The sequence below is a fragment of the Artemia sp. Qi Xiang Cuo genome, chromosome 17 (genome assembly GCF_049724085.1).
Source record: "Artemia sp. Qi Xiang Cuo chromosome 17, ASM4972408v1, whole genome shotgun sequence".
In the NCBI taxonomy this organism is placed as follows: Eukaryota; Metazoa; Arthropoda; class Branchiopoda; order Anostraca; family Artemiidae; genus Artemia; species Artemia sp. Qi Xiang Cuo.
Genome location: NC_142810.1, coordinates 49,738,974 through 49,764,677, shown reverse-complemented (window position 1 = coordinate 49,764,677; position 25,704 = coordinate 49,738,974). Strand labels below are relative to the sequence as shown.

The following is a 25,704-nucleotide window of genomic DNA, read 5'->3' as shown; positions in this document are numbered from 1 at the left end:
CTTACTTCGATTGAAAGACTTTCTATTCGAAAAAATACTTACAAGCATGTTTAATATTGATTTTAGTGCCCTACGAATAAAATATTCTAAAAATGTATATGAAATTATTTATTAATAAGAATTTATATACATGATATAACGACTTTTCTACTCTTTAGATTTCATCTTCTACTAGGTATAGGTATTTGTCGACAACGACTAGTGCAGGTAGATTATCTGAATTCACAGTGTACTGATCCTGATGTAGTGCAATGTCAGGGTCACATTTTCTAAAGTAGAGTGTAACTTCACTCTTGTCATATCTCTTTGTATAGTCAATGATACTATTCTCATTTATTCTATAGAATTCACATTTTTCAATTTGTTTATTTGAAGTAATGTCACAAATAGTTTCCTCAAGCGGTGAATCACATTCCGTCACAGCCAAATAAAAATCAGTGGGCTTATAATCATGGTAGTCATTGTCTTCACAACGATGACGTAGAAACCATCTTCTTTTGTTGTTCCAACAGTTGAATCGTTGACCCGTTTCCTCCTCCCAGAACAATCTAAAACCACGACGATACCAATCTCTTAGCAATAAACTAAAATCACGCTTAGGATTCTTTCCAATCATACCGGGATATGTATTCTCCCACTGATTACATTTATCGTAATGGCAATTGGAACATAGGTGACCTCTAGGATGAGAGTCAAACACCTCTTCATGACAGGAATTACAGCCTTTAATTTGTACTGCATATCCTTTGTGCAATTTACACGGGTTGCATAATCTACACTTTTCATCATACTCGTCAATCATTGTACAATTCTCACATGATGACCAGCTTCCCAGTGTGTACATACATAGGGGACATGTATGGAACATTTTTTCATGTGTTAACACTCTCACTGCCACAATGAAACTGAGCTAGCAACAACAAAAAAATTGTCTGAGAGAGAGAGAGAGAGAGAGAGGAGTAAATATCTCTGTTGTCTCTTATTGTCTGCCTAATAAACAGGTGTCAGATCGAAAAAAAACACACTCTGGTTGAAAAAAAACTTGGAGTTGAAACAAATTTGTGCGGGGAATCCCCCGTTCATACTGCTATCTTTTTTGCAATGTTTAGGAACAGGCGGGGAATCCCCGCTCGTTTGGAATGGTACCAACGTTTGACCACATTATATTATTACGACCAAACTCTCAAAACATTATACACTGCCAAATAACTAGTCTGGTAATCTGCCTTGGAAAGCTGCCAGGGAACGTAAAGTAGTAGAATTCAATAGATACTTACTACTTATAACCACCAGCAGGTTTTTACTTCTAATTATTTGGTAAGGAGAATATTTAAAATTTGCCTATGCTTTTACATATCAGGCTGTACATTATCGCTCGATCTTTCCTGGAAAAAAATCTGGAGATACCTTCGAGATTTTTTGCAAGTTTGTATTCCATGGTCTATGAATGATTTTATTTATTCTGATCCTATTTGCCAAAATGAAACAATATAAGCCAGGAACCCTGGTAAACACAGTCACTTCTGGCTTCCAAAAGTAAGACAAAAACATCTCTTTATATATGGTATAAAAAATTTAAATTCTTAAAAAATTTATTCTTTTTTCAAATGAATTAAATCTAAAGTTTCTTATTTTGTAGCTTATTTCTTTAATATTTTGTTTGCATTCCTATTAATGTGCTTGCCTCCTTTGGCAGTAGTATGGTAGAGTTGGTTGACTATATAAGGTTCAACCGGTGGGAAATATTTAGCATCTCTAACATTTTTATAGTTCATCTAAGGCATAAAAGTATATTTTTTTTAATATGATGCAGATTGAGCAATAAATGTATACATGATTAGGACGATGTCAAATAAAAATCAGATATTGTCTTCAGAGGGAAGAATTGTTTTGATAACCTGGATCCAAAAAGCGTCTTCTGATTTTGTTTAAAACCTCCTTAGCATTCCATGAAATTCCATTCCATGAGAAGGACCAAAGATTGCCAAATATTATCGTTCTAGTACTGGTACGTTCTAGTACTAGTACGTTCATAATCGTTCTAGTACGAATTTTGAAAATTATGGCGTCCCTGAATGGGATGGAGGGTACCATAAGGAATAATTTAAAAAAAAAGGAATTTCTTTGGAGGGTTCAAAGTTCTTCTTCGAAAGCTTTGAATATTTTTTGAGGTAGTAGAAGCTTAACTAGATGTGTTGGCCTCAGGTGGCTTAGAGCCGCAGTGATTTATTAGCAAATAGCGACGAAGACCACACTGCCTTTCCATCATAAACAATAAGTAGAACTATAGGGAAATTTTTATATAAGACCGTGGAATGCAACTTTAAACAATTATTTTGACCCTATATCCAAGGGCCGTCTTCAGCAAAACAAACGAAGAAAAAAACAATATAAAAGACACTCATATTAAAATTCAATCATTAAAACTGAAAAAAGTTTATTAAAATTTTCAAAACAGCCCTGGGACTCATGTATCCTGCATCAGAGCCATAATTTTGCGACAGGTAAGTATGATTAATCGTGTGAATAATTTTTTTCCCACTGATATCCTTGTCACCCTTTATTACTCTTTTTATTTACCCATATATCTCATACTGCGGATCTGTTTGGGGCAACACTTATCCTTCAGTTACCAATAAATTAAAAACTGCACAAAACCCTGCCATCAAAGCAGTTTTTCGGCTGCCCCGACTATATCCCACTCAAGACTTGTTCTCGGATTTTGGTATTATTCCTTTTGAACAAATTATTAAAAAATTAAATTTATCCCTTGCATACTCCGCTTACCATAAAAGCCTTAATTTCCAATTATTATTTTATTTTCATTTAAATAATTCTGAAGTCATGTGTCTCAGTTCATCAAAACGTTCCTTTATTGTCCCGAAGTGTGTCTCTAGCTCCACCCAGCGATCCCCCATTTATAAATCTATACTTCAATGGAATATAATACCCTCTAGTATCGAGCTATCCACAAGTTTTCGCACACTGTATAACAATGTTACTAAACTTTCATATTATAATTCTCTAAATTTTTAATCAATTTGCTTTAATTTACCCGTGTTTTCTCTTTTTTTCTGTTTTTTTTCTTCTTTTTTTCTCTCTTGTTCATTTTCAATTTTTTGTTGTTATGGTCCTCAACAAGTTCGCTTCCAGGATCCATATTATTATTGGTGTTATGTTTCATCTTGTTTTTATTTCAATAAATTGAATTGAATTAATTAATAAATTGAGCATTTGCTTTGCCTTGTACATGGTGAAAGCGGAGTTGAGGCATGTGACTCTGCACTTGAAACACTTTTGGTAATTTCCGCAGATCTTCGCTATATGCCCTAACTGTTGACATCGGTAGCACCTTTTAGGCATAAATACATATTTCTTGAGACGGAAGTGGTCAAAGCCTATTCTGAATCCTGCTTTTATTGCATAGTCTAGTTCGTTTTCGCTTTGAAAGTGCAGTTTAAATGCCGTTCTATTCCCTATGTGGCGTACTTCGGAACACTTTGAGTTAGCAGACTGAATATCTTCTTCGTTTATACTTTGTGGTATTCTTTTCACTATAGCCATGAAGGACCGGGTTTTCACCTCAGAAGAAGGCGGGTCCTTGCTTTGAGGTTCCAATGGAAAAACTACAGAACCTATTTAACCCCAATTACTCGCCAAAGAGGGGTTTATCAAATATAATGTGACTGTGGTCACTTTCATGTTGGTAGAACCCATCAAAATTTAGAAAAACGCCTACAACAACACAAAAATGACATAACTAAAGCTTTAAATTCTAATAGTACAAATATTTATTTTGATTCTGCTTTAAGCAGTCATATCTATGATAACCCAAGCCATTAAATGCTTTTGAAATAAATTGCCCTGTTAGCAATGATTTAGGCATAAAACAGGTTGTTCGAGAGGCAATTGAATTTAAAATCCAAATAATTATTAATATTTCTTACATAGGGATTTCGGGGAATATTCGGTTAATGCCTTATATACACATTTAATTAGAAATGATTTAAATAATTATATTATAAACCGGTCAATAATTCCACTCAACCTGTTACGAAAAGACCTTCTAGGCTGGCTGCCAAAAAGGCAAGATTAGCTTTAAGAGCTTGTGTGTAAGTATTTTTTATTCCATTTGAATGAACTGTCTTTTTTCACTTCACTTGGTGTACCAGTCCTGGCTAAACTTCCTTAAAGTAATGATGCTAGGGATGTTTTGAAAATTAAAAAAAAAACTTTTTTCAGTTTTAATGATTGAATTTTAATGTGACTTTATTTTTATTGTTTTTTTCTTCGTTTGTTTTGCTGAGGACGTCGAAATATATAGGGTCGAAATATTCATTTAAAGTTGCGTTCCACTGTCTTATATAAACATATTATATAAGATTCATTTAAAGTTGCGTTCCACTGTCTTATATAAACATTTCCCTATTGTTCTACTTATTGTTTATGATTTATTAGTAGTGGATGTTCACACTTGCACCTCATCTCCAAACATTAGTTAAAGGACTCACTAAGTCCTAGAGAGCCTGAAATGCTACGCTTCATCTCACCAGGAAAAAGCTATGTCTTAGAGGGTTTTCGTTTTAGTGTTATGTTGTTTCATTGATGATTAGCAGCAAGGTAAGTTGGTAGTACTATACGTTCTATTTTTGCAACATATTTAACATCCTTTAGTGCCATCATAAGAAGCATAAAAGCTGTCATAAAAAAATAGTAACACAAATGTTTCAACAAGTTTGGTGTTCATTCCTTAAATGACAGGTTTGTCGTAACAGAGATTTGTAGCCCTTCTCGTCAATGCAATTTTCAAAAATTTCTAATATATTTTGCAATTAAACTTAAGCCTCTTTAACTAGTGGCATATCAGGTACAGGACCTAAGGTTTTAAATACCTAGAACCTCGTTATGAAGAAGAAGGAGGTAATTTAATGTTTTATATTTCTTTATTTTACACAGTCTCTTCCTGGATGATGCTGGGACTGTTTAGTTCTTTTTTTAATTTGTAAGAGCCGTCTATTTCATCGTAAGCCCTATTCTATCACATTTATAGCCTTATTTCGCACATTTTAGCGTAAACATTATTTTATTCTATAGGCCTTTTTGACGTCATGCAAGCATAGGCTATAGTGTTTTTTTTAAATTTATTCAAGATCTTCTACCCCCTAAATTCCTTGAAAGTTTCAACAAATCCTTATGTTGTTCCTGATATCTTACAGATACACCCTTTTGATAGCTTGGATGAGCACATTGTCTTTTGATACAGTTCAACTTCCTCTCCTACATTGTTTGAATGTATCAGCTTAAAACCCCTTTTTATTCCTGAGATATCACAGATCTACCCATTAGACAACTTAGGTGCAAATAGGTCCTTTTTTTAAAACAAGTAGTGTATTCACATAGTGTCTTTTGCTGAGTTAAACATTCCCCTTAACTTCTCTTTATTCTTCTGAATACCCATAGCTGTTCCTGAGATATTAAGTAGACCCCTTCCCGTTTTTTCCATTATAACGCAATTGTTACAACAATTGTTAAGTTGAACTACTTGCAGCCCTTGTTTCACGGCCCTGAGGGTTTTCTTCATTCCTAAGATTATATTATTAAACTCTTCGTCTATTTTGAACAAAATTGTAATGTTCAAATTTCGATCAGATTTCTTCGAAGGGTACGAGAGGCAGGTTGAAAAAGTAGGGCAGTGGACGTGCTGGTTGCCTTCTTGTTGCTTTTAACTCTAAAAAAAGGAATTATACCTTTCAATTTTCAATCGAATAAGAACCCTCAAAACCTGTTAGGACCAGCTCCTCTATATGAAATGGCTTTAGAAGAAAATAAACAGTAAATTACGCATTAAAGTTTTATGGTTCTTTTCAACAGCCACGCTAGAGTGTTGGTTCTGATTACCTTTGGTCTGATAGAATATTCCTCTAGAAGAAATGTTTTACTAATATGTAATACGTAAGTTACAACAGAGTAGTTTGATAGCACACACACACACACACACACACACACACACACACACACACACATATATATATATATATATATATATATATATATATATATATATATATATATATATATATATATATATATATATATATATATATATATATATATATATATATATATATATATATATATATATATATATATATATATATATATATATATATATATATATATATATATATATATATATATATATGTATATATATATGTATATGTATATATATATATATATATATATATATATATATATATATATATATATATATATATATATATATATATATATATATATATATATATATATATATATATATATATATATATATATATATATATATATATATATATATATATATATATATATATATATATATATATATATATATATATAAAATATATATATATATATATATATTTATTTATTTATTTATTTATTTATATTTCAAATATATACGATTACAGATTATATACGATTTTTGATATAAGTTTTAGCTCAAAAAAGAAATCTTCTTGATGAAGTGTCGTGTATCTGGCAGCCTTGTAATCATTGCTTACTTGCATGATAGACAGAAGAAAAGAAGTTCGATGCAACTTATAATACTGATGCCTGATGCAAAACCAAGAAGTCCACCACAAGAAGCTAAAAAAGAGGAGAAGACAGCTATAAAAGCCTTTTTTGACTTTCAAAATTTCTTAGAAAATTTTAGTCTAAATTGATTATACAGAAGGAACAAATTAGACAGACTAAACACCATAGAGCAAATTATCTCGGTCTTGGCTTAGAGTAGATTATTTTTTTTTTTCAAATTGTATAGGAATTTTAAAGAGGCATGCTATAAAATATTAGGAAGCCATCAAATTTTATTTCAAGCCTTCTTGATCCTATGAATGAACAGAGGAACATACTAATATTTTACGCTTTTACGCTCAATAGAGGAACATATAAAACAGTTCGTGGTAACGAACTGTAAGTAAGGAGCGACCGGGCTCAATGGTAACCGAAACTCTAAAAAACAGAATTTTGATACCAATAGATACATCAAAAGAATCAAATTTTAATTCTGATTTCAAATATATAAGTTTCATCAAGTTTAATCTTACTTATCAAAAGTTACGCGCCTGAGAAAATTTGGCTGATTTTCGAAAAAAGGGGGTAAAGACCCCCTAAAAGTTTTAGAACCTTAATGAAAATCACACCATCATATTCAGCGTATCAGAGAACCCTACTGTACAGGTTTCAAGCTCCTATCTACAAAAATGTGGAATTTTCCATTTTTTGCCAGAAGAAAGATCACGGATGCGTGTTTGTTTTTTTTCTTTTCTTTTCCCCAGGGGTGATCGTATCGACCCAGTGGTCCTAGAATATCGTGGGAGGGCTCATTGGAACGGAAATTAAAAGTTCTAGTGCCCTTTTTAAGTGACAAAAAAAATGGAGGGCAACTAGGCCCCCTCCCACGCTCATTTTTTCCCAAAGTCATCTGATCAAAATTTTGAGATAGCCATTTTGTTCAGCATGGTCAAAAATATTATAACTATGTCTTTTAGGATGACTTAATCCCTCGAAGCCCCCAGGAGGAGGGCTGAAAGGTTGAAATATAGTATCGGTTATTGGGACCCGGCTCAATGGTAACCAAACTCTAGAAAACGGTATTTTGATACAAATAGATACATCAAAAGAATCAAATTTTAATGCTGATTTGAAATATATAAGTTTCATCAAGTTTAACAAAAAGTTATCTACCCATCAAAAGTTACGTGCCTGAGAAAATTTGGCTGATTTTCGAAAAAAGGGGGAAATACCCCCTAAAAGTTATATAACCTGAATGAAAATCACACCATCATATTCAGCGTGTTAGAGAACCCTACTGTAGAGGTTTCAAGCTCCTTTCTATAAAAATGTGGAATTTTGCATTTCTTGCCAGACGAAAGATCACGGGTGCGTGTTTATTTTTTTTCCCCCAGGGGTGATCGCATTGACCCAGTGTTCCTAGAATATCGTGGAAGGGCTCATTGGAATGGAAATTAAAAGTTCTAGTGCCCTTTTTAAGTGACAAAAAAAATAGAGGGCAACTATGCCCCCTCCCACGCTCCTTGTTTTCCCAAAGTCACCTGATCCAAATTTTGAGATAGCCATTTTATTCAGCATGTTCGAAAATATTATAAGTATGTCTTTTAGGATGACTTATTCCCCGAAGTTCCCGGGAGGAGGGCTGAAAGTTATGAACTTTACCCAATGTTAACATATAGTACTGGTTATTGGGAAGTATACAGTACAGACGTTTTCAGGGGAGATTTTTCCTGGTAGTGGGGGGGGGGACATACGCAGGGGGGGCCTCCGGGCCCGGCCCCCCGAAATCTCACGATTTTTTTCATTTTCGCATAATTTTCTGATTTTTCTCACAGAATAATGGGTTTGAAGGATTTGCCCCCCCCCGAAACAAATTGCCCCCCCCCCCGAAAAAAATTGCCCCCCTCCCCCCCCGAAACAAATTCCTGCGTACGTGCCTGGGGTGGAGGGTTATGTAGGAGGATCTTTCCATGAAGGAAGTTTTCATGGGAGAATGGACATTGCTATGAAGGGGATGCCGGACATCCCAGCATTATTTAAAAAAAGATCAGAAATTAAACATAAAAAACAAATTTTTCAGCTGCAACAGCAGCAACATCAAAACTTTAAACGAACAGAAAATATTACATATTTGATTGGGTTCACCCCCTTGTCAATATCTCACTCATTAAGCCAGAGATTTTTTAGTACTTTCATAAGAGCTATCTATTCTAATTAACGGCCTTTGTGATTAAGCGGCCATTTTTAAAGAATCGGAACAAAATTTGAACTTTCACTTAAAGAGCAAGGTATTGACTAGGGGGCGAACCCCCTAATATACGTAATAAAAATATATGAATATAGAAGGTCGTTACGTAAGTTAATTCGTAAGTTACTTATATTTATTACTAATAAAAACGTTTGTAAATAAAATCAAACAACTTTCGAGAAAGCTATTTAACCTAAAAAAATTAAATTAAAATAAAATTTTTGTTTTAGTTATTCATGTGAGGTGAGAGAAGATCAAAGTAAGCGTTATTTCAAAAACAATCAAAAAATGAATAAAAAAAACGAGATCTTTTAACATAAAGTAATGAACAATATTAAAGCGTACCAAACCCAGAAATTAGTACGCCTGTGAAAGAAGCGGTCTTCTCCACCACGCCTTGCTCTTTACGCTGAAATTTGACTTTCTCACAACTCTATTGCTCTTAAACAATAAAAAAATTTAGCATAAAGAGCAAGGCGTTGAGGGGGGGACAGCCCCTTTCATATACGGAATAATTTCTGTTCGTTTTAAGTTTTAATGTCGCTCTTTACTTTCAGTTAAAAAACTTGTTTTTTTTATTTATTGTCATAAGAATTAAACTGTTACTGAAGCCCTGTTTATCCAACTTTTAAGAAGAAGAAAAAAAAGACCTTATGGTTTATGGTTGACGAAATGGTGGTAAAAAAGCAGTGTTATCCAAATTCTAGAAATAAGCCAACAACATTTGAATCTAATATGTAAGAAGTTGCGTTCGAGCAGTAGACGTTAATCCAAACCATCAAATACTAGTTATTATATGTAAATATTAATTTGCAATGAAAGTAAAATAAACTATTTTCCAAATTTTAGAAATAAGCACACAACATTTGAATCTAAAATGTAATAAGTTGCGTTCGAGCAGTAGATGTTAATCCAAACCATCAAATACTAGTTATTATATGTAAATATTAATTTGCAATGAAAGTAAAATAAACTGTTTTCCAAATTTTAGAAACAAGCAAACAACATTTGAATCTAAAATGTAATTAAATAAAAAAAACTTTTTCTATAAAATAAGTTTTTCAAAGAAAAGTAAAGAACTCCATTAAACAAAAAAAGAGCAAAAATAAAATCAAATAATCGACCAAGCGTGAAACTACCACAAATCAGTATCGATAAATAAATGAAACCCAAAACGAACAGAAATTACAATAGATAACCGAGTCAAACTCAAAACGAGCAGAAATTAATATAAGTTGGGCTCAAAACAACTATGCCTTCCCAAGGCCAGAACAAAATTTGCACTTGAACGAAAAAAAAACATGCATGTTTTTACTTTTATAACTATAATAAATCAATCAATATTAACATTTTGATTACTAAATATCAGTATTTGTATATTAAACTGACAATGCACATTCATTTGTATTTTTTTTTAGTAAAGTGCAAATTTTGTTCTGGCCTTGGGAAGGAATAGTTGTTTTGGGTGTCATTCTCAAAGACCTAATTTCCATAACTTCTACTATGTTGAACAAAATGGCTATCTGAAAATTTTGTATGGATGTTTTGGGAGGAGTAGTGGGCGTGAGAGGGGGGGGGGTTAGTTACCCTCCCATCAAGTTCGACTATTAAAAAGGGCACTAGCCCTCTCAATTTCTAATTGAATGAGCCCGTTTTGAAGTTTAGACGACAACTCTATCTATAAAAACCTTATATGCCCCCATGGCATAACTTACAACCTTTGCCCTGGGGGCTCTGGGGGGTTTGTCATCCTTAAATACATAATTTCCAGTACTTTCAACTACGTTGAACAAAATGACTATCTCTAAAATTTGATTGAATGTTTTTTGGGGAAATAGTGGGCGTGAGAGGGGGATTAATTACTCTCTACTCACTTTCTACTATCAAAAAGGGCAATTTCAATTTCCAATCAAATGAGCCCTTTTTGAAATTTCCAGAACAAATTTCTATATAAACCTTATATGCCCCCAGGGCATAACATACAACCCTTGCACTGAGGACTCTGTGGGGGTTATCATCCTAAAAGACCTAGTTTCCAGAACTTTCGACTATGTTGAAGCAAATGGATATCTCAAAATGTTGATTGGATGTGTTTGGGAAAATGGTGGGCGTGAGAGGGGCGTTATTCGCTATCCAATCACTTTCAACTAATAAAAAAGGCACTAGCCCTTTCAATTTCCAATTGAATGAACCATTTTGAAGTTTCTACGACAACGCTTTCAACGCCTTATATGCCCCCAGGGAATAACTTACAACCCCTGCCCTGAGGGCTGGAGGGGGGGGGGTTGTCATCCATAAGGACCTAATTTCCAAAACTTTCGATCACGTTAAATAAAGTGGATATCTAAAAATTTTGATTGGATGTGTTTGGGGAAAAGGTTGGTGTACGAAGGGGGGTTAGTTGCCCTAAAATTACTTTCGACTATTAAAAAGGGCACTAGCCCTATGAATTTCCAATCGAATTAGCTCTTTTTCAAGTCTCTACGACAGAGATTTCAGTAAAAACCTTACATGCCCCCAGGGCATAATTTATAACCCTCGCCCTGAAGACTGTGGGGGGAGTGTCCTGCTCAAAGGTATAATTTCCTGAACTTTGAACTGCATGGAACAAAATGGCTATCTCAATGTATTTGGATGTATTTGGGGAAATTATGGGCGTGGAAGGGGTGTTAGTCGCATTCCAATCACTTTCTGCTATTAAAAAGGGCACTAGCCATTTCAATATCCAATCGAATGAGCCCTTTTTGAAGTTTCTACGACAACGCGTTCTATTAAAAAAAAAAAAACTTATAAGCCCCAGGGCATAATTTACAACCCTTGCCTTGAGGGCTGTGGGGGGTTGTCATCCTCAAATACCTAATTTCCATAACTTAAAACTAGTAAAAAAAAACTGTTATCTAAATTTAGAAATAAGCGAATTACATTTGAATCTAAAATGTAAGAAGTTGCGTTCGAGCAGTAAACGTTAATCCAAACAATCAAATATTGTGTTATTATAAGTAAATATTAATTTGCAATGAAAGTAAAATAAACTGTTTTCCAAATTTTAGAAATAAGCACACAACATTTGAACCTAAAATGTAATAAGTTGCGTTCAAGCAATCAACATTAACCCAAACAATCAAATACTAGTTATTATAAGCAAACATTAATTTTCAATAAAAATAAAATAAACTGTTATCCAAATTAAACAAAAAAGCAAATTACATTTGAGTCTAAAACGTAATAAATTGTGTTCGAGCAATCAAAATTAATCCAAACAATCAAACATTAATTATTATAAGTAAACATTTATTTGCAATGAAGATAATATGAACTATTATCCAAATTTAAAAAATAAGTGAATTACATATGAATCTAAAATGTAATGAGTTGCGTTCGAACAATCAACATTAATCCAAACAATCAAATACTGATAATTATAAGTAAATATAACTGTGCAATGAAAGTAAAATAAACTGTTTTCCAAATTTTAAAAATAAGCAAACAACATTTGAATCTAAAATGTAATAAGTAGTGTTCAAGCAATCCACATTAACCCAAACGATCAAATATTAATTATTATTCCACGCCCACCATTTTCCCTAACATATTCCATCAAAATTTTGAGATAGCCATTTTGTTCAGCGTAGTTGATTTCCAGATAGAAATTATGTTTTTGAGGAGGACACTCCCCCACAGCCCTGAGGGCAAGAATTTTAAGTCATGCCCTGGGGTATATAAGAACAAAGTTGGCACAATGTATTATTTTTTGTTTTTTCCTTTAGAGAAGGGCACTTAGTATCAAAGGAGTTGTTGTAGAAACTTGGAAAAAGGCTCATTTAATTGGAAATTGGAGTGGCTTGTGCCCTTTTTAATAGTCGAAATTGATCGGAAGGCAACTAACACCCTTTCCACGCTCATTATTTCCAGAAATACATCCAATCAAAATTTTGAGATAGCCATTTTGTTCAGCGTAGTTGATTTCCCGGTGGAAATTATGTTTGGGGAGGACACTTCCCCACACCCCTCAGGGCAAGGGTTGTAAGTTATGCCCTGGGGGTATATAAAGCTCTTATAGAAAGTATTGTCGTAAAAACTTCTGGCCTTGGGAACGCATAGGGGTTTTGAGCCCTACTCATGTTAATTTCTGCTCATTTTGAGTTTGACTCGGTTATTTATTGTAATTTCTGTTCGTTTTGGGTTTCATTTATTTATCGATGCTGATTTGTGATAGTTTCAAGCTTGGTAGATTATTTGTTGTTTTTTGCTTATTTTTGGTTTAATGGAGTTCTTTACTTTTCTTTGAAAAACTTATTTTGTGGAAAAAGTTTTTTTTTATTAATTTTAGAAATAAGCAAATTACATATGAATCTAAAATGTAATGAGTTGCGTTCAAACAATCAACATTAATCCAAACAATTAAACACTAATAATGATAAGTAAATATAAATTTGCAATGAAAGGAAAATAAACTGTTGTCCAAATTTTAGAAATAAGCAAACAACATTTGAATCCAGAACGTAATAAGCTGCGTTCAAGCAATTAACATTAACCCACACAATCAAATTATAATTATTATAAGTAATCATTAATTTGCAATGAAAGTAAAATGAACTGTTATCCAAATTTTAGAAATAAGCGGATTACATTTGATTCTAAAACGTAATAAATTATGTTCGAGCAATCAAAATTCATCCAAACAATCAAATATTAATTATTATAAGTAAATATTAATTTGCAATGAAAGTAAAATGAACTTATATCCAAATTTTAGAAATAAGCAAATTGCCTTTGAGTCTAAAACGTAGCAAATTGTGTTCAAGTAATTAAAATTAATCCAAACAATCAAATACTAATTATTATAAGTAAATATTAATTTGCAATGAAAGTAAAATGAACCGTTATCCAAATTAAAAAAATGAGCGAATTACATATGAATCTAAAATATAAGGAGTTGCGTTCGAACAATCAACATTAACCCAAACAATTAAATATTAATAATTATAAGTAAATATAAATTTTCAATGAAAGTAGAATAAACTTATTTCCAAATTTCAGAAGTAAGCAAACAATATTTGAATCTAAAATGTAATAAGTTGCATTCAAGCAATCAGTATTAACCCAAACAATCAAATACTAATTAATATAAGTAAATATTAATTTGCAATAAAAATAAAATAAACTGTTATCTAAATTTAAAAAATAAGCGAATTACTTTTGAGTCTGAAACGTAATAATGTGTTCGAGCAATCAAAATTAATCCAAACAATCCAATCATGATTATTATAAGTAAATATTAATTTGCAATGAAAGTAAAATGAACTGTTATCCAATTTTTAGAAAGAAGCGAATTACACTTGAGTCGAAAACGAAATAAATTGTGTTCGAGCACTCAAAATTAATCCAAACAATCAAATACTAATTATTATAAATAAATGTTAATTTGCAATGAAAGTAAAATGAACTGTTATCCAAATTTTAGAAATAAGAGAATTACATATGCATCTAGATAAGATCAAACAAATTAGGATTGGCAGTTTAGTTTATAAAGAAAGTCTTAACAATATTGCCTTAACAATATAACGAAAGTCTTAACAATATCAATATAGAAAGTTGAAACAATAAACAATATCGAAAGTCTTAACAAAGAAAATCTTAACAATATAACAATATAAATTTGGTACAAAGGAAGAAACGTTTAAAATAAGTTTTGTTTCGATGAAAGTGCAACTTATACTCTGATCTTTAAAAGACACAGAGGTAGTTGGCCCTACTCACTTTTGTGATAGTTTCTGTTCGTTTTGAGTTTGACTTGGTCAACTAATTTGGTTTAATTATATCAGGTTTGACTGTTCAAAATTTCAGTTACAATTCAAGCTGATTCTCTTTTTGTTCTTTTCATGCCATTTTCTTTAGCTGTTGCGATTTGCTTTAGCTGCCCTTATTGGTCTAATTTTAAATAACGGTTCAGGTCGAAGACTTGCGAATTGTTCAGGTGGTGGGAAAAATCTTCTTTTCTTCCAAAGAATTATCATTTATAACATTTGTAAATTTTCGTGTTTCGGGTCTTGTTTTATTTAATAGTCCAGATTGTTTATTTTCACCCATTGTGAATTTAATTTGTTCGTGCTGATCTCTTGGTCTTATCCGGTTTGATAGTGCAGGTGGTTTCAAAGAATCATAATTTTAATTCTCATCGCTATCATTTTCAATTTTGACACGTTTTTATTCTCACTGTCGCTTATCTTCTAACCCCATTTTTCTTTCTTCTTGATTTTTGGCTATGATGGTGATATTCTTCTTATCGTAATGTGTTATATTTGTCTAAAGTCTAACCTATGCCAAACTTACAAAAATTTTATGACTGTAATTATTTTTCCGTCAAGTGGTTTGACACTATTTTAGCTTTAGTCTCACTTATTTAGAGTCTGGTGTTATAGATGATTATTTCGCTTTAATCGTCTTTTCCAGTATATGCCAATTGTAACTGAACCTATTTTTATTCAACAGCAAAACCCAGCAAGGTTCACAAAGCCTCATTTTAAAGGGGGCTCATGTTCAGGGAAGGAAAAACATAAGTAGAAGGGGGGGTCCGACTCCCAGGACTCACCCCTGCTGCCACCTACAACTTTTTTTAACATCAAATATGGGCATAGCCTCCCTAGGGAGAACACGTGGTTAATGGGGTCAATGACCTAAATTTCCAAGGTCGATGTTGTTGTTGTTGTAAGTGCACGCTCTCAGCGAATGTCAAGGTCGATGTTGTTGTTGTTGTTGTAAGTGCACGCTCTCAGCGAATGTCAAGGTATATGTTGTTGTTGTTGTTGTAAGTGCACGCTCTCAGCGAATGTTATGAGTTTCCAGAAATTTGGAACACCTGTGCTGTCGACCTCAATTCCCCTATCGTGAATCAATAATTCCCCTTAGAAACAACAAATTAATTCCCCTTTCGTGACAGATCAATCAATCAATGACATCATCTGTCAGACTTAAAAAATTTTCGTCTAGAAACGACTCTCCAGGAATAGATCCAAGTCATTAATGTCTTTGGCTCGGAAACAACTCTTTTGGTCGAACTCCAAAATATATTAATAACCAAACGCCATGGAAACAGTTCCCAAAGAAACATCTTAGCGATGAATTCTTTTAGCGCGGGAATCAGGTTTCTTAGTAATTTGATTAATGACTGTCAGCGCAGAGATGCCAAAAACAAAAGGAACACGCTGAAATTACGTTTAGGGATTATTTGGGCGAAACTATTTTAGACAGGTTATGGAATTATTTCGGCGAAACTGTTAGAGACATTTTAAAAGATGATTTAAAAGATGATTTTAGAAGAGAATTTGAGGGTAAAACTCTGTGGTCCTTATAATACACAAGTTGTATTTTAACAGTGTCGTGAGGTCCTCTACCCCAACCCCAAAGGCTCCTAATACCCCACCCCAACCTTGAAGGAAGCACCCCGGTCCCCAAAGGTCCACCGGGCTCCCAAAAGACCACCAGGCTCCCTAAGGGCCCCCGGACCCCCAAAGACCCTCCACCGGACCCCGAAGGTCCACCGGGCTCCCAAAGGACCAATCGGCCCCCAAAGGCCCTCCCCAGACCCCCAAAGGCCCTCCCCGTGCCCCCCAAAGGCCCCTGAGCCCCCATTTTTTAATACTTTTTTATGGCTTTATTATATCTTTTCAGAACAAGTTATTTTCTTAATGTCCATCCTAAACCCATTTTACAAGTTGAAGTACCCATCCTTTACACCCACAACTTTACTTTACAGCTTTTTGAATGCTCCAACAGCAAGCAATACTTTTCAAAAGGTATTTCAGAACAAGTTATTTTCTTAATGTCCCTTCTAAACCTATTTTCCAACTTGAAGTACTTATCTTTTTCCACACGTCTTTACTTTCCGACTTTTTGCATACCACAACACCAAGCAATACTTTTCAAATAGCATTTCAGAATCAGTTCCTCTCTTAATGTCCCTTCTAAACCCATTTTACAAGTTGAAGTACCCATCCTTTTCACCCACAACTTTACAGCTTTTTGAATGCCACAACACCAAGCAATACTTTTCAAAAGGCATTTCAGAACAAGTTATTTTCTTAATGTCCCTTCTAAACCTATTTTCCAACTTGGAGTACCCATCCTTCTCACCCACAACTTTACTTTACAGCTTTTGAATGCCCCAACACCTAGCAATACTTTTCAAAAGGCATTTCAGAACCAGTTCCTCTCTTAATGTCCCTCCTAAACCCATTTTCCAACTTGAAGTTCCCATCCTTTTCACCCACAACTTTACTTTACAGCTTTTTGAATGCCCCAACTCCAAGCAATACTTTTCAAAAGGCATTTCACAACCAGTTTCTTTTCTTTATGTCCCTCATAAAACCTTTTACAAATTGAAGTACCCATCCTTTTCACACACAACTTTACTTTACAGTCTTTTGAATGCGCCAACACCAAGCAATACTTTTCAAATGGCATTTCAGAACAAGTTATTTTCTCAATGTCCTTCCTAAACCCATTTTACAAGTTGAAGTTCCAATCCTTTTCACCCACAACTTTACTATACTCCTTCTTGAATGCCCCAACTCCAAGCAATACTTTTCAAAAGGCATTTCACAACCAGTTCCTATTCTTAATGTCCCTCCTAAGCCCGTTTTACAAATAGAAGTACCCATCCTTTTCACACACAACATTACTTCACAGCTCTTGAAGGCCATAACACCAAGCAATACTTTTCAATGCATTTCAGAACAAGTTCGTTTCTTAATATCCCTCCTAAACCCATTTTACAAGTTGAAGTAGACATACTTTTCACCCACAACTTTACTTTACAGCTTTTTGAATGCCCCAACAGCAAGCAATACTTTTCAATGCATTTCAGAACAAGTTCTTTTCTTAATATCCCTCCTAAACCCATTTTACAAGTTTAAGTACCCATACTTTTCACCCACAACTTTACTTTACAGCTTTTTGAATGCCCCAACAGCAAGCAATACTTTTCAAAAGGCATTTCAGAACAAGTTCTTTTCTTAATGTCCCTCCTAAACCCATTTTACAAGTTTAAGTACTTATCTTTTTCCACACGTCTTTACTTTCCGACTTTTTGCATACCACAACACCAAGCAATACTTTTCAAATGGCATTTCAGAACCAGTTCCTCTCTTAATGTCCCTCCTAAACCCATTTTACAAGTTGAAGTACCCATCCTTTTCACCCACAACTTTACTTTACAGCTTTTTGAATGCCACAACACCAAGCAATACTTTTCAAAAGGCATTTCAGAACAAGTTATTTTCTTAATTTCCCTTCTAAACCTATTTTCCAACTTGAAGTACCCATCCTTCTCACCCACAGCTTTACTTTACAGCTTTTGAATGCCCCAACACCAAGCAATACTTTTCAAAAGGCATTTCAGAACAAGTTCCTCTCTTAATGTCCCTCCTAAACCCATTTTACAACTTGAAGTACCCATCCTTTTCACCCACAACTTTACTTTACTGCTTCCTGAATGCTCCAACACCCAGCAATACTTTTCAATGGCATTTCAGAACAGGTTCTTTACGTAATACCACTCCTAACCCCATTTTACAAGTTGAAGTACCCATCCTTTTCACCCAAAACATTACTTTACAGCTCTTAAATGCCACAACACCCAGCAATACTTTTCAATACATTTCACAACAAGTTCTTTTCTTAATATCCCTCCTAAACCCATTTTACAAGTTGAAGTACCCATCCTTTTCAACCCACAACTTTACTTTACAGATTTTTAATCCCCCAACACCAAGCAATACTTTTCAAAAGACATTTCACAACAAGTTCCTTTCTTAATATCACTCCTAAACCCATTTTACAAATTGAAGTACCCATCCTTTTTCACCCACAACTTTACTTTACAGCTTTTGAATGCCCCAACAGCAAGCAATACTTTTCAAAGGGCATTTCAGAACAAGTTATTTTCTCAATGTCCCTCCTAAACCTATTTTCCCACTTGAAGTACTTATCTTTTTCCACAAGTCTTTACTTTCCGACTTTTTGCATACCACAACACCAAGAAACACGTTTTAAAAGAAACTTCAGAACAAGTTTCTTTCTTAATGTCATTCATAAACCAATTTTACAAGTTAAGGTACCCATCCTTTTCACCCACAACTGTACTATAAGGCTTTTCGAATACCACAACATCAAGCGATACTTTTTAAAAGTCTTTATTATATCTTTTCAGAACAAGTTCTTTACGTAATTTTCTTCCTAAACCCATTTTACAAGTTAAAGTACTTATCTTTTCACCCACAACATCACTTTACAGCTCTTGAAGGCCACAACACCAAGCAATACTTTTCAAATGGCATTTCAGAACAAATTCTTTTCTTAATGTCCCTCCTAAACCTATTTTCCAACTTGAAGTTCCAATCTTTTTCACCCACAACTTTACTTTACAGCTTTTTGAATGCCTCATCACCAAGAAATACTTTCCAAAAGGTCTTTTAGAACAAGTTATTTTCTCACTGTCCCTTCTAAACCTATTTTCCAACTTGAAGTACTTATCTTTTTCCACACGTCTTTACTTTTCGACTTTTTGCATACCACAACACCAAGAAATACTTTTCAGAAGACATTTCAGAACACGTTTTTTTCTTAATGTCATTCATAGACCAATTTTACAAGTTGAAGTACCCATCCTTTTCACCACAACTGTACTATAAGGCATTTCGAATACCCCAACATCAAGTAATACTTTTCAAAAGGCTTTATTATATCTTTTCAGAACAAGTTCTTTACGTAATTTTCTTCCTAAACCCATTTTACAAGTTAAAGTACCCATCCTTTTCAACCCACAACTTTACTTTACAGGTTTTGAATGCCCAACACCTACCAATACTTTTCAAAGGGTATTTCTGAACAAGTTCTTTTCTTAATGTCCCTTCTAAACCCATTTTACAAGTTGAGGTACCAATACTTTTCACCCACAACTTTACTTTATAGCTTTTGAATGCTCCAACACCAAGCAATACTTTTCAAATGGCATTTCAGAACATGTTATTTTCTTAATGTCGTTCCTAAACCCATTTTACAAGTTGAAGTTCCCATCCTTTTCACCCACAACTTTACTTTACAGCTTTTTGAATGCCCCAAATCCAAGCAATACTTTTCAAAAGGCATTTCACAACCAGTTCCTTTTCTTAATGTCCCTCCTAAGCCCATTTTACAAATTGAAGTACCCATCCTTTTCACACACAACATTACTTCACAGCTCTTGAAGGCCACAACACCAAGCAATACTTTTCAATGAATTTCAGAAAAAGTTCTTTTCTTAATGTCCCTCCTAAACCCATTTTACAACTTGAAGTACCCATCCTTTTCAACCCACAACATTACTTTACCGCTTTTGAATGCCACAACACATAGCAATACTTTTCAAATGGCATTTCAGAACAATTTATTTTCTTAATGTCCCTCCTAAACCCATTTTACAAGTTGAAGTACCCACCCTTTTCACCCTCAACTTTACTATACTGCCTTTTTGAATGCTCCAACACCAAGCAATACTTTTCAAATGGCATTTCAGATGAAGTTATTTTCTTAATGTCACTCCTAACCCCATTTTACAAGTTGAAGTACCCATCCTTTTCACCCACAAGTTTACTTTACAGCTTTTTTAATGCCCCAACACCAAGCAATACTTTTCAAAAGGCATTTCAGAACAAGTTATTTTCTTAATGTCCCTCCTAAGCCCATTTTTCAAATTGAAGTACCCATCCTTTTCACACACAACATTACTTTACAGCTCTTGAAGACCACAACACCAAGCAATACTTTTCAATGCATTTCACAACAAGTTCTTTTCTTAATGTCCCTCCTTAAACCCATTTTACAAGTTGAAGTACCCATCCTTTTCAACCCACAACTTTACTTTACAGCTTTTGAATGCCCCAGCACCTAGCAATAATTTTCAAAAGGTATTTCACAACCAGTTCCTTTCCTAATGTCCCTCCTAAACCCATTTTACAAGTTGAAGTACCCATAATTTTCACCCACGACTTTACTATACTGCATTTTTGAATGCTCCAATACCGAGCAATACTTTTCAAATGGCATTTCAGAACAAGTTATTTTCTCAATGTCATTCATAGACCCATTTTACAAGTTGAAGTTCCCATCCTTTTCACCCACAACTTTACTTTACAGCTTTTTGAATGCCCCAACTCCAAGCAATACTTTTCAAAAGGCATTTCAGAACCAGTTCCTTTTCTTAATGTCCCTCATAAGCCCATTTTACAAATTGAAGTACTCATCCTTTTCACACACAACTTTACTTTACAGCTCTTGAAGGCCACAACACCAAGCAATACTTTTCAAATACATTTCAGAACAAGTTATTTTCTCAATGTCCATCCTAAACCCATTTTATAAGTTGAAGTGCCCATCATTTTCACCCACAACTTTACTTTACAGCTTTTTGAATGCCCAACTTCAAGCAATACTTTTCAAAAGGCATTTCAGAACCAGTTCCTTTTCTTAATGTCCCTCATAAAACCTTTTTACAAATTGAAGTACCCATCCCTTTTCACACACAACTTTACTTTACAGCTTTTTGAATACGCCAACACCAAGCAATACTTTTCAAATGGCATTTCAGAACAAGTTCTTTTCTTAATGTCCCTCCTAAACCCATTTTACATATTGAAGTACCCATCCTTTACACCCACAACCTTACTTTACAGCTTTTTGAATGCCCCAACACCAAGCAATACTTTTCAAAGACATTTCACAACAAGTTCCTTTCTTAATATCACTCCTAAGTCCATTTTACAAGTTGAAGTACTCATCCTTTTAACCCAAAACTTTACTTTACAGCTTTTGAATGCTCCATCACCAAGCAATACTTTTCAAAGGCATTTCAGAACAAGTTCTTTTCGTAATGTTCCTCCTAAACCCATTTTACAAGTTGAAGTACTCATCCTTTTCACCATAACTTTAGTATACTACTTTTTTGAATGCTCCAACACCATGCAATACTTCTCAAATGACATATTAGGAGATAATTTTCTTATTGATGGGAAGAAAAGTTCAAGTTCTTTTCCTAACTATCCATATGAAAAGAAATAAGTTACAGATCAATTCTTTTTTTCAAGAAAAAATAAAAATTTTCAACTCTAGTTCAAATTGTTCTCAAAGAGATGCAAGAATTTAAAATTACTGTTCTAAATTTTTCATAGAAGATACAAAAAGTTATACGTTGATCATGAAAAGTTAACTCAAGTCTGAATTTTATTAAAGAACTTAACGTTCAATTCTAATTTCTCCAGAGAAAAATAAAAATCTTCCTCTGCAGTTCTTAATTTCACAAAGACACAAAGAAATTTAAATTTCTCTTCTGAATTTTCGTAGAGAAAAGAAAGTTATAGTTGAATTCTAATTTTTTTCAAGGATTTTTCAAAAATGAAAAATCTCCAACTTTTTAATAAACATTGTAAGCTCAATTCTGAAATTTACCATTGAAAATGAATAAGCATTCATTTCACTTCCTAATTTCTCAAAGACATAAAAAATTTTAATTTCAATTCTAAATTTATCCATAGAAGGTAGAACTGTCTATACTAGGATTGTTATTATTTACCATGAAGATAAAAAGTTTTACTTTATTTCAAATTTTTATTTAATTCAGTTCATTCATCAACCCACCAAAAACAATAGGCTAGGTTAGGTATAAATAAATATTAATAAATAATTATAAACATTTCTCCATGTTTAAGTTAGGTTAGGTTAGGTTAACTTATCATGAGCGCTCATGATAAGCTAAGCTAACCTAACTTAAACATGGTAAAAAGATTAAATGAGGTTAGGTTAGGCTAGATTAAGTTAGGTTAGGTTAAGTTAGGTTAGGTTAGATTAAGTGAGGTTAGGTTAATTTAGGTTAGGTCTGGTTAGCCTACGTACGCGCGCGTACGTAAAGGATGAGTACTTCAATTTGTAAAATGGGCTTAGGAGGGACATTAAGAAAAGGAACTGGTTCTGAAATGCCTTTTGAAAAGTATTGCTTGGATTTTGGGCATTCAAAAAGCTGTAAAGTAAAGTTGTGGGTGAAAAGGATGGGAACTTCAACTTGTAAAATGGGTCTATGAATGACATTGAGAAAATAACTTGTTCTGAAATGCCATTTGATAAGTATTGCTTGGTGTTGGAGACTTCAAAAATGCAGTATAGTAAAGTCGTGGGTGAAAAGTATGGGTACTTCAACTTGTAAAATGGGTTTAGGAGGGACATTAAGAAAGGAACTGGTTCTGAAATGCCTTTTGAAAAGTATTGTTAGGTTTCGGGGCATTCATAAGCTGTAAAGTAAAGTTGTGGGTTGAAAAGGATGGGTACTTCAACTTGTAAAATGGGTTTAAGGAGGGACATTAAGAAAAGAACTTGTTGTGAAATGCATTGAAAAGTATTGCTTGGTGTTGTGGTCTTCAAGAGCTGTAAAGTAATGTTGTGTGTGAAAAGGATGGGTACTTCAATTTGTAAAAAGGTTTTATGAGGGACATTAAGAAAATAACTTGTTCTGAAATGCCTTTTGAAAAGTATTGCTTGGTGTTGGGGTATTCAAAAAGCTGTAAAGTAAACTTGAGGGTGAAAAGGATGGATACTTCAACTTGTAAAATGGTGTTAGGAATGACATTAAGAAAATAACTTGTTCTGAAATGCCTTTTGAAAAGTATTTCTTGGTGTTGGAGCATTCAAAAAGCTGTAAAGTAAAGTTGTGGGTGAAAAGGATGGGTACTTCAACTTGTAAAATGGGTTTAGGAGGGATATTAAGAAAAGAACTTGTTCTGAAATGCATTGAAAAGTATTGCTTGGTGTTGTGGCCTTCAAGAGCTGTGAAGTAATGTTGTGTGTGAAAAGGATGGGTACTTCAATTTGTAAAACGGGCTTAGGAGGGACATTAAGAAAAGGAACTGGTTGTGAAATGCCTTTTGAAAAGTATTGCTTGGAGTTGGGGCATTCAAGAAGGAGTAAAGTAAAGTTGTGGGTGAAAAGGATGGGAACTTCAACTTGCAAAATGGGTTTAGGAAGGACATTGAGGAAATAATTTGTTCTGAAATGACTTTTTCAAAGTATTGCTTGGTGTTGACGCATTCAAAAGACTGTAAAGTAAAGTTGTGTGTGAAAAGGATGGGTACTTCAATTTGTAAAAGGTTTTATGAGGGACATTAAGAAAAGGAACTGGTTCTGAAATGCCTTTTGAAAAGTATTGCTTGGAGTTGGGGCATTCAAAAAGCTGTAAAGTAAAGTTGTGGGTGAAAAGGATGGGAACTTCAAGTTGGAAAAAGGGGTTTAGGAGGGACATTAAGAGAGGAACTGGTTCTGAAATGCCTTTTGAAAAGTATTTCTTGGTGTTGGGGCATTCAAAAGCTGTAAAGTAAAGTTGTGGGTGAGAAGGATGGGTACTTCAAGTTGTAAATAGGTTTAGAAGGGACATTAAGAAAATAACTTGTTCTGAAATGCCTTTTGAAAAGTATTGCTTGGTGTTGTGGCATTCAAAAAGCTGTAAAGTAAAGTTGTGGGTGAAAACGATGGGTACTTCAACTTGTAAAATGGGTTTAGGAGGGACATTAAGAGAGGAACTGGTTCTGAAATTCTATTTGAAAAGTATTGCTTGGTGTTGTGGTATGCAAAAAGTCGGAAAGTAAAGACGTTTGGAAAAAGATAAGTACTTCAAGTTGGAAAATAGGTTTAGAAGGGACATTAAGAAAATAACTTGTTCTGAAATGCCTTTTGCAAAGTATTGCTTGGTGTTGGAGCATTCAAAAAGCTGTAAAGTAAAGTTGTTTGTAAAAAGGAGGGGTACTTCAACTTGTAAAATGGGTTTAGGATGGACATTAAGAAAAAAACTTGTTCTGAAAAGATATAATAAAGCCATAAAAAAGTATTAAAAAATGGGGACTCAGGGGCCTTTGGGGGTCTGGGGAGGGCCTTTGGGGGCCGATTGGTCCTTTGGGAGCCCGGTGGCCCTTTGGGGTCCGCTGGTGGGCTTTGGGGGGGCCGAGGGGGCCTTAGGGTGCCGGGGGGTCTTTGGGTAGCCCAGTGGCTCTTGGGGGACGGGGGGGCTTCCTTGAAGGGTGGGGTGGGGTATTAGGCGCCTTTGGGGTTGGGGTAGAGGACCTCACGACACTGTTAAAATACAACCTGTGTATTATAAGGACCACAGAGTTTTACCCTCAAATTCTCTTCTAAAATCATCTTTTAAATCATCTTTTAAAATGTCTCTAACTGTTTCGCCGAAATAATTCCATAACCTGTCTAAAACAGTTTCGCCCAAATAATCCCTAAACGTAATTTCAGCGTGTTCCTTTTGTTTTTGTCATCTCTGCGCTGACAGTCATTAATCAAATTACTAAGAAACCTGATTCCCGCACTAAAACAATTCATCGCTAAGATGTTTCTTTGAGAATTGTTTCCATGGCGTTTGGTTATTAATATCGTTTGGAGTTCGACCAAAAGAGTTGTTTCCGAGGCAAAGACATTAATGACTTGGATCTATTCCTGGAGAATCGTTTCTAGGCGAAAATTTTTAAAGTGACAGATGATGTCATTGGTTGATTGATCTGTCAAGAAAAGGGAATTAATTTGTTGTTTCTAAGGGGAATTATTGATTCACGATAGGGGAATTGAGGTCGACAGCACAGGTGTTCCAAATTTCTGGAAACTCATAACATTCGCTGAGAGCGTGCACTTACAACAACAACAACAACATCGACCTTGGCATTCGCTGAGAGCGTGCACTTACAACAACAACAACATCGACCTTGGAAATTTAGGTCATTGACCCCATTAACCACGTGTTCTCCCTAGGGAGGCTATACCCATATTTGATGTTAAAAAAAGTTGTAGGTGGCAGCAGGGGTGA

General features: G+C 34.2%; 1 protein-coding gene across 1 annotated transcript in view; it reads right to left on the bottom strand.

The window, feature by feature from the left end:
- Positions 1-6,518: 6,518 nt before the first annotated feature.
- The window catches only part of LOC148942299 (pickpocket protein 28-like), a 332,270-nt gene continuing 313,084 nt past the window's right edge, over positions 6,519-25,704 (bottom strand). Inside the window, exon 10 of the mRNA XM_089103282.1 lies at positions 6,519-6,646. Coding sequence (XP_088959408.1) covers positions 6,558-6,646 — 89 coding nt within the window. The 3' untranslated portion in view covers positions 6,519-6,557. The remainder of the gene's footprint in view (positions 6,647-25,704) is intronic.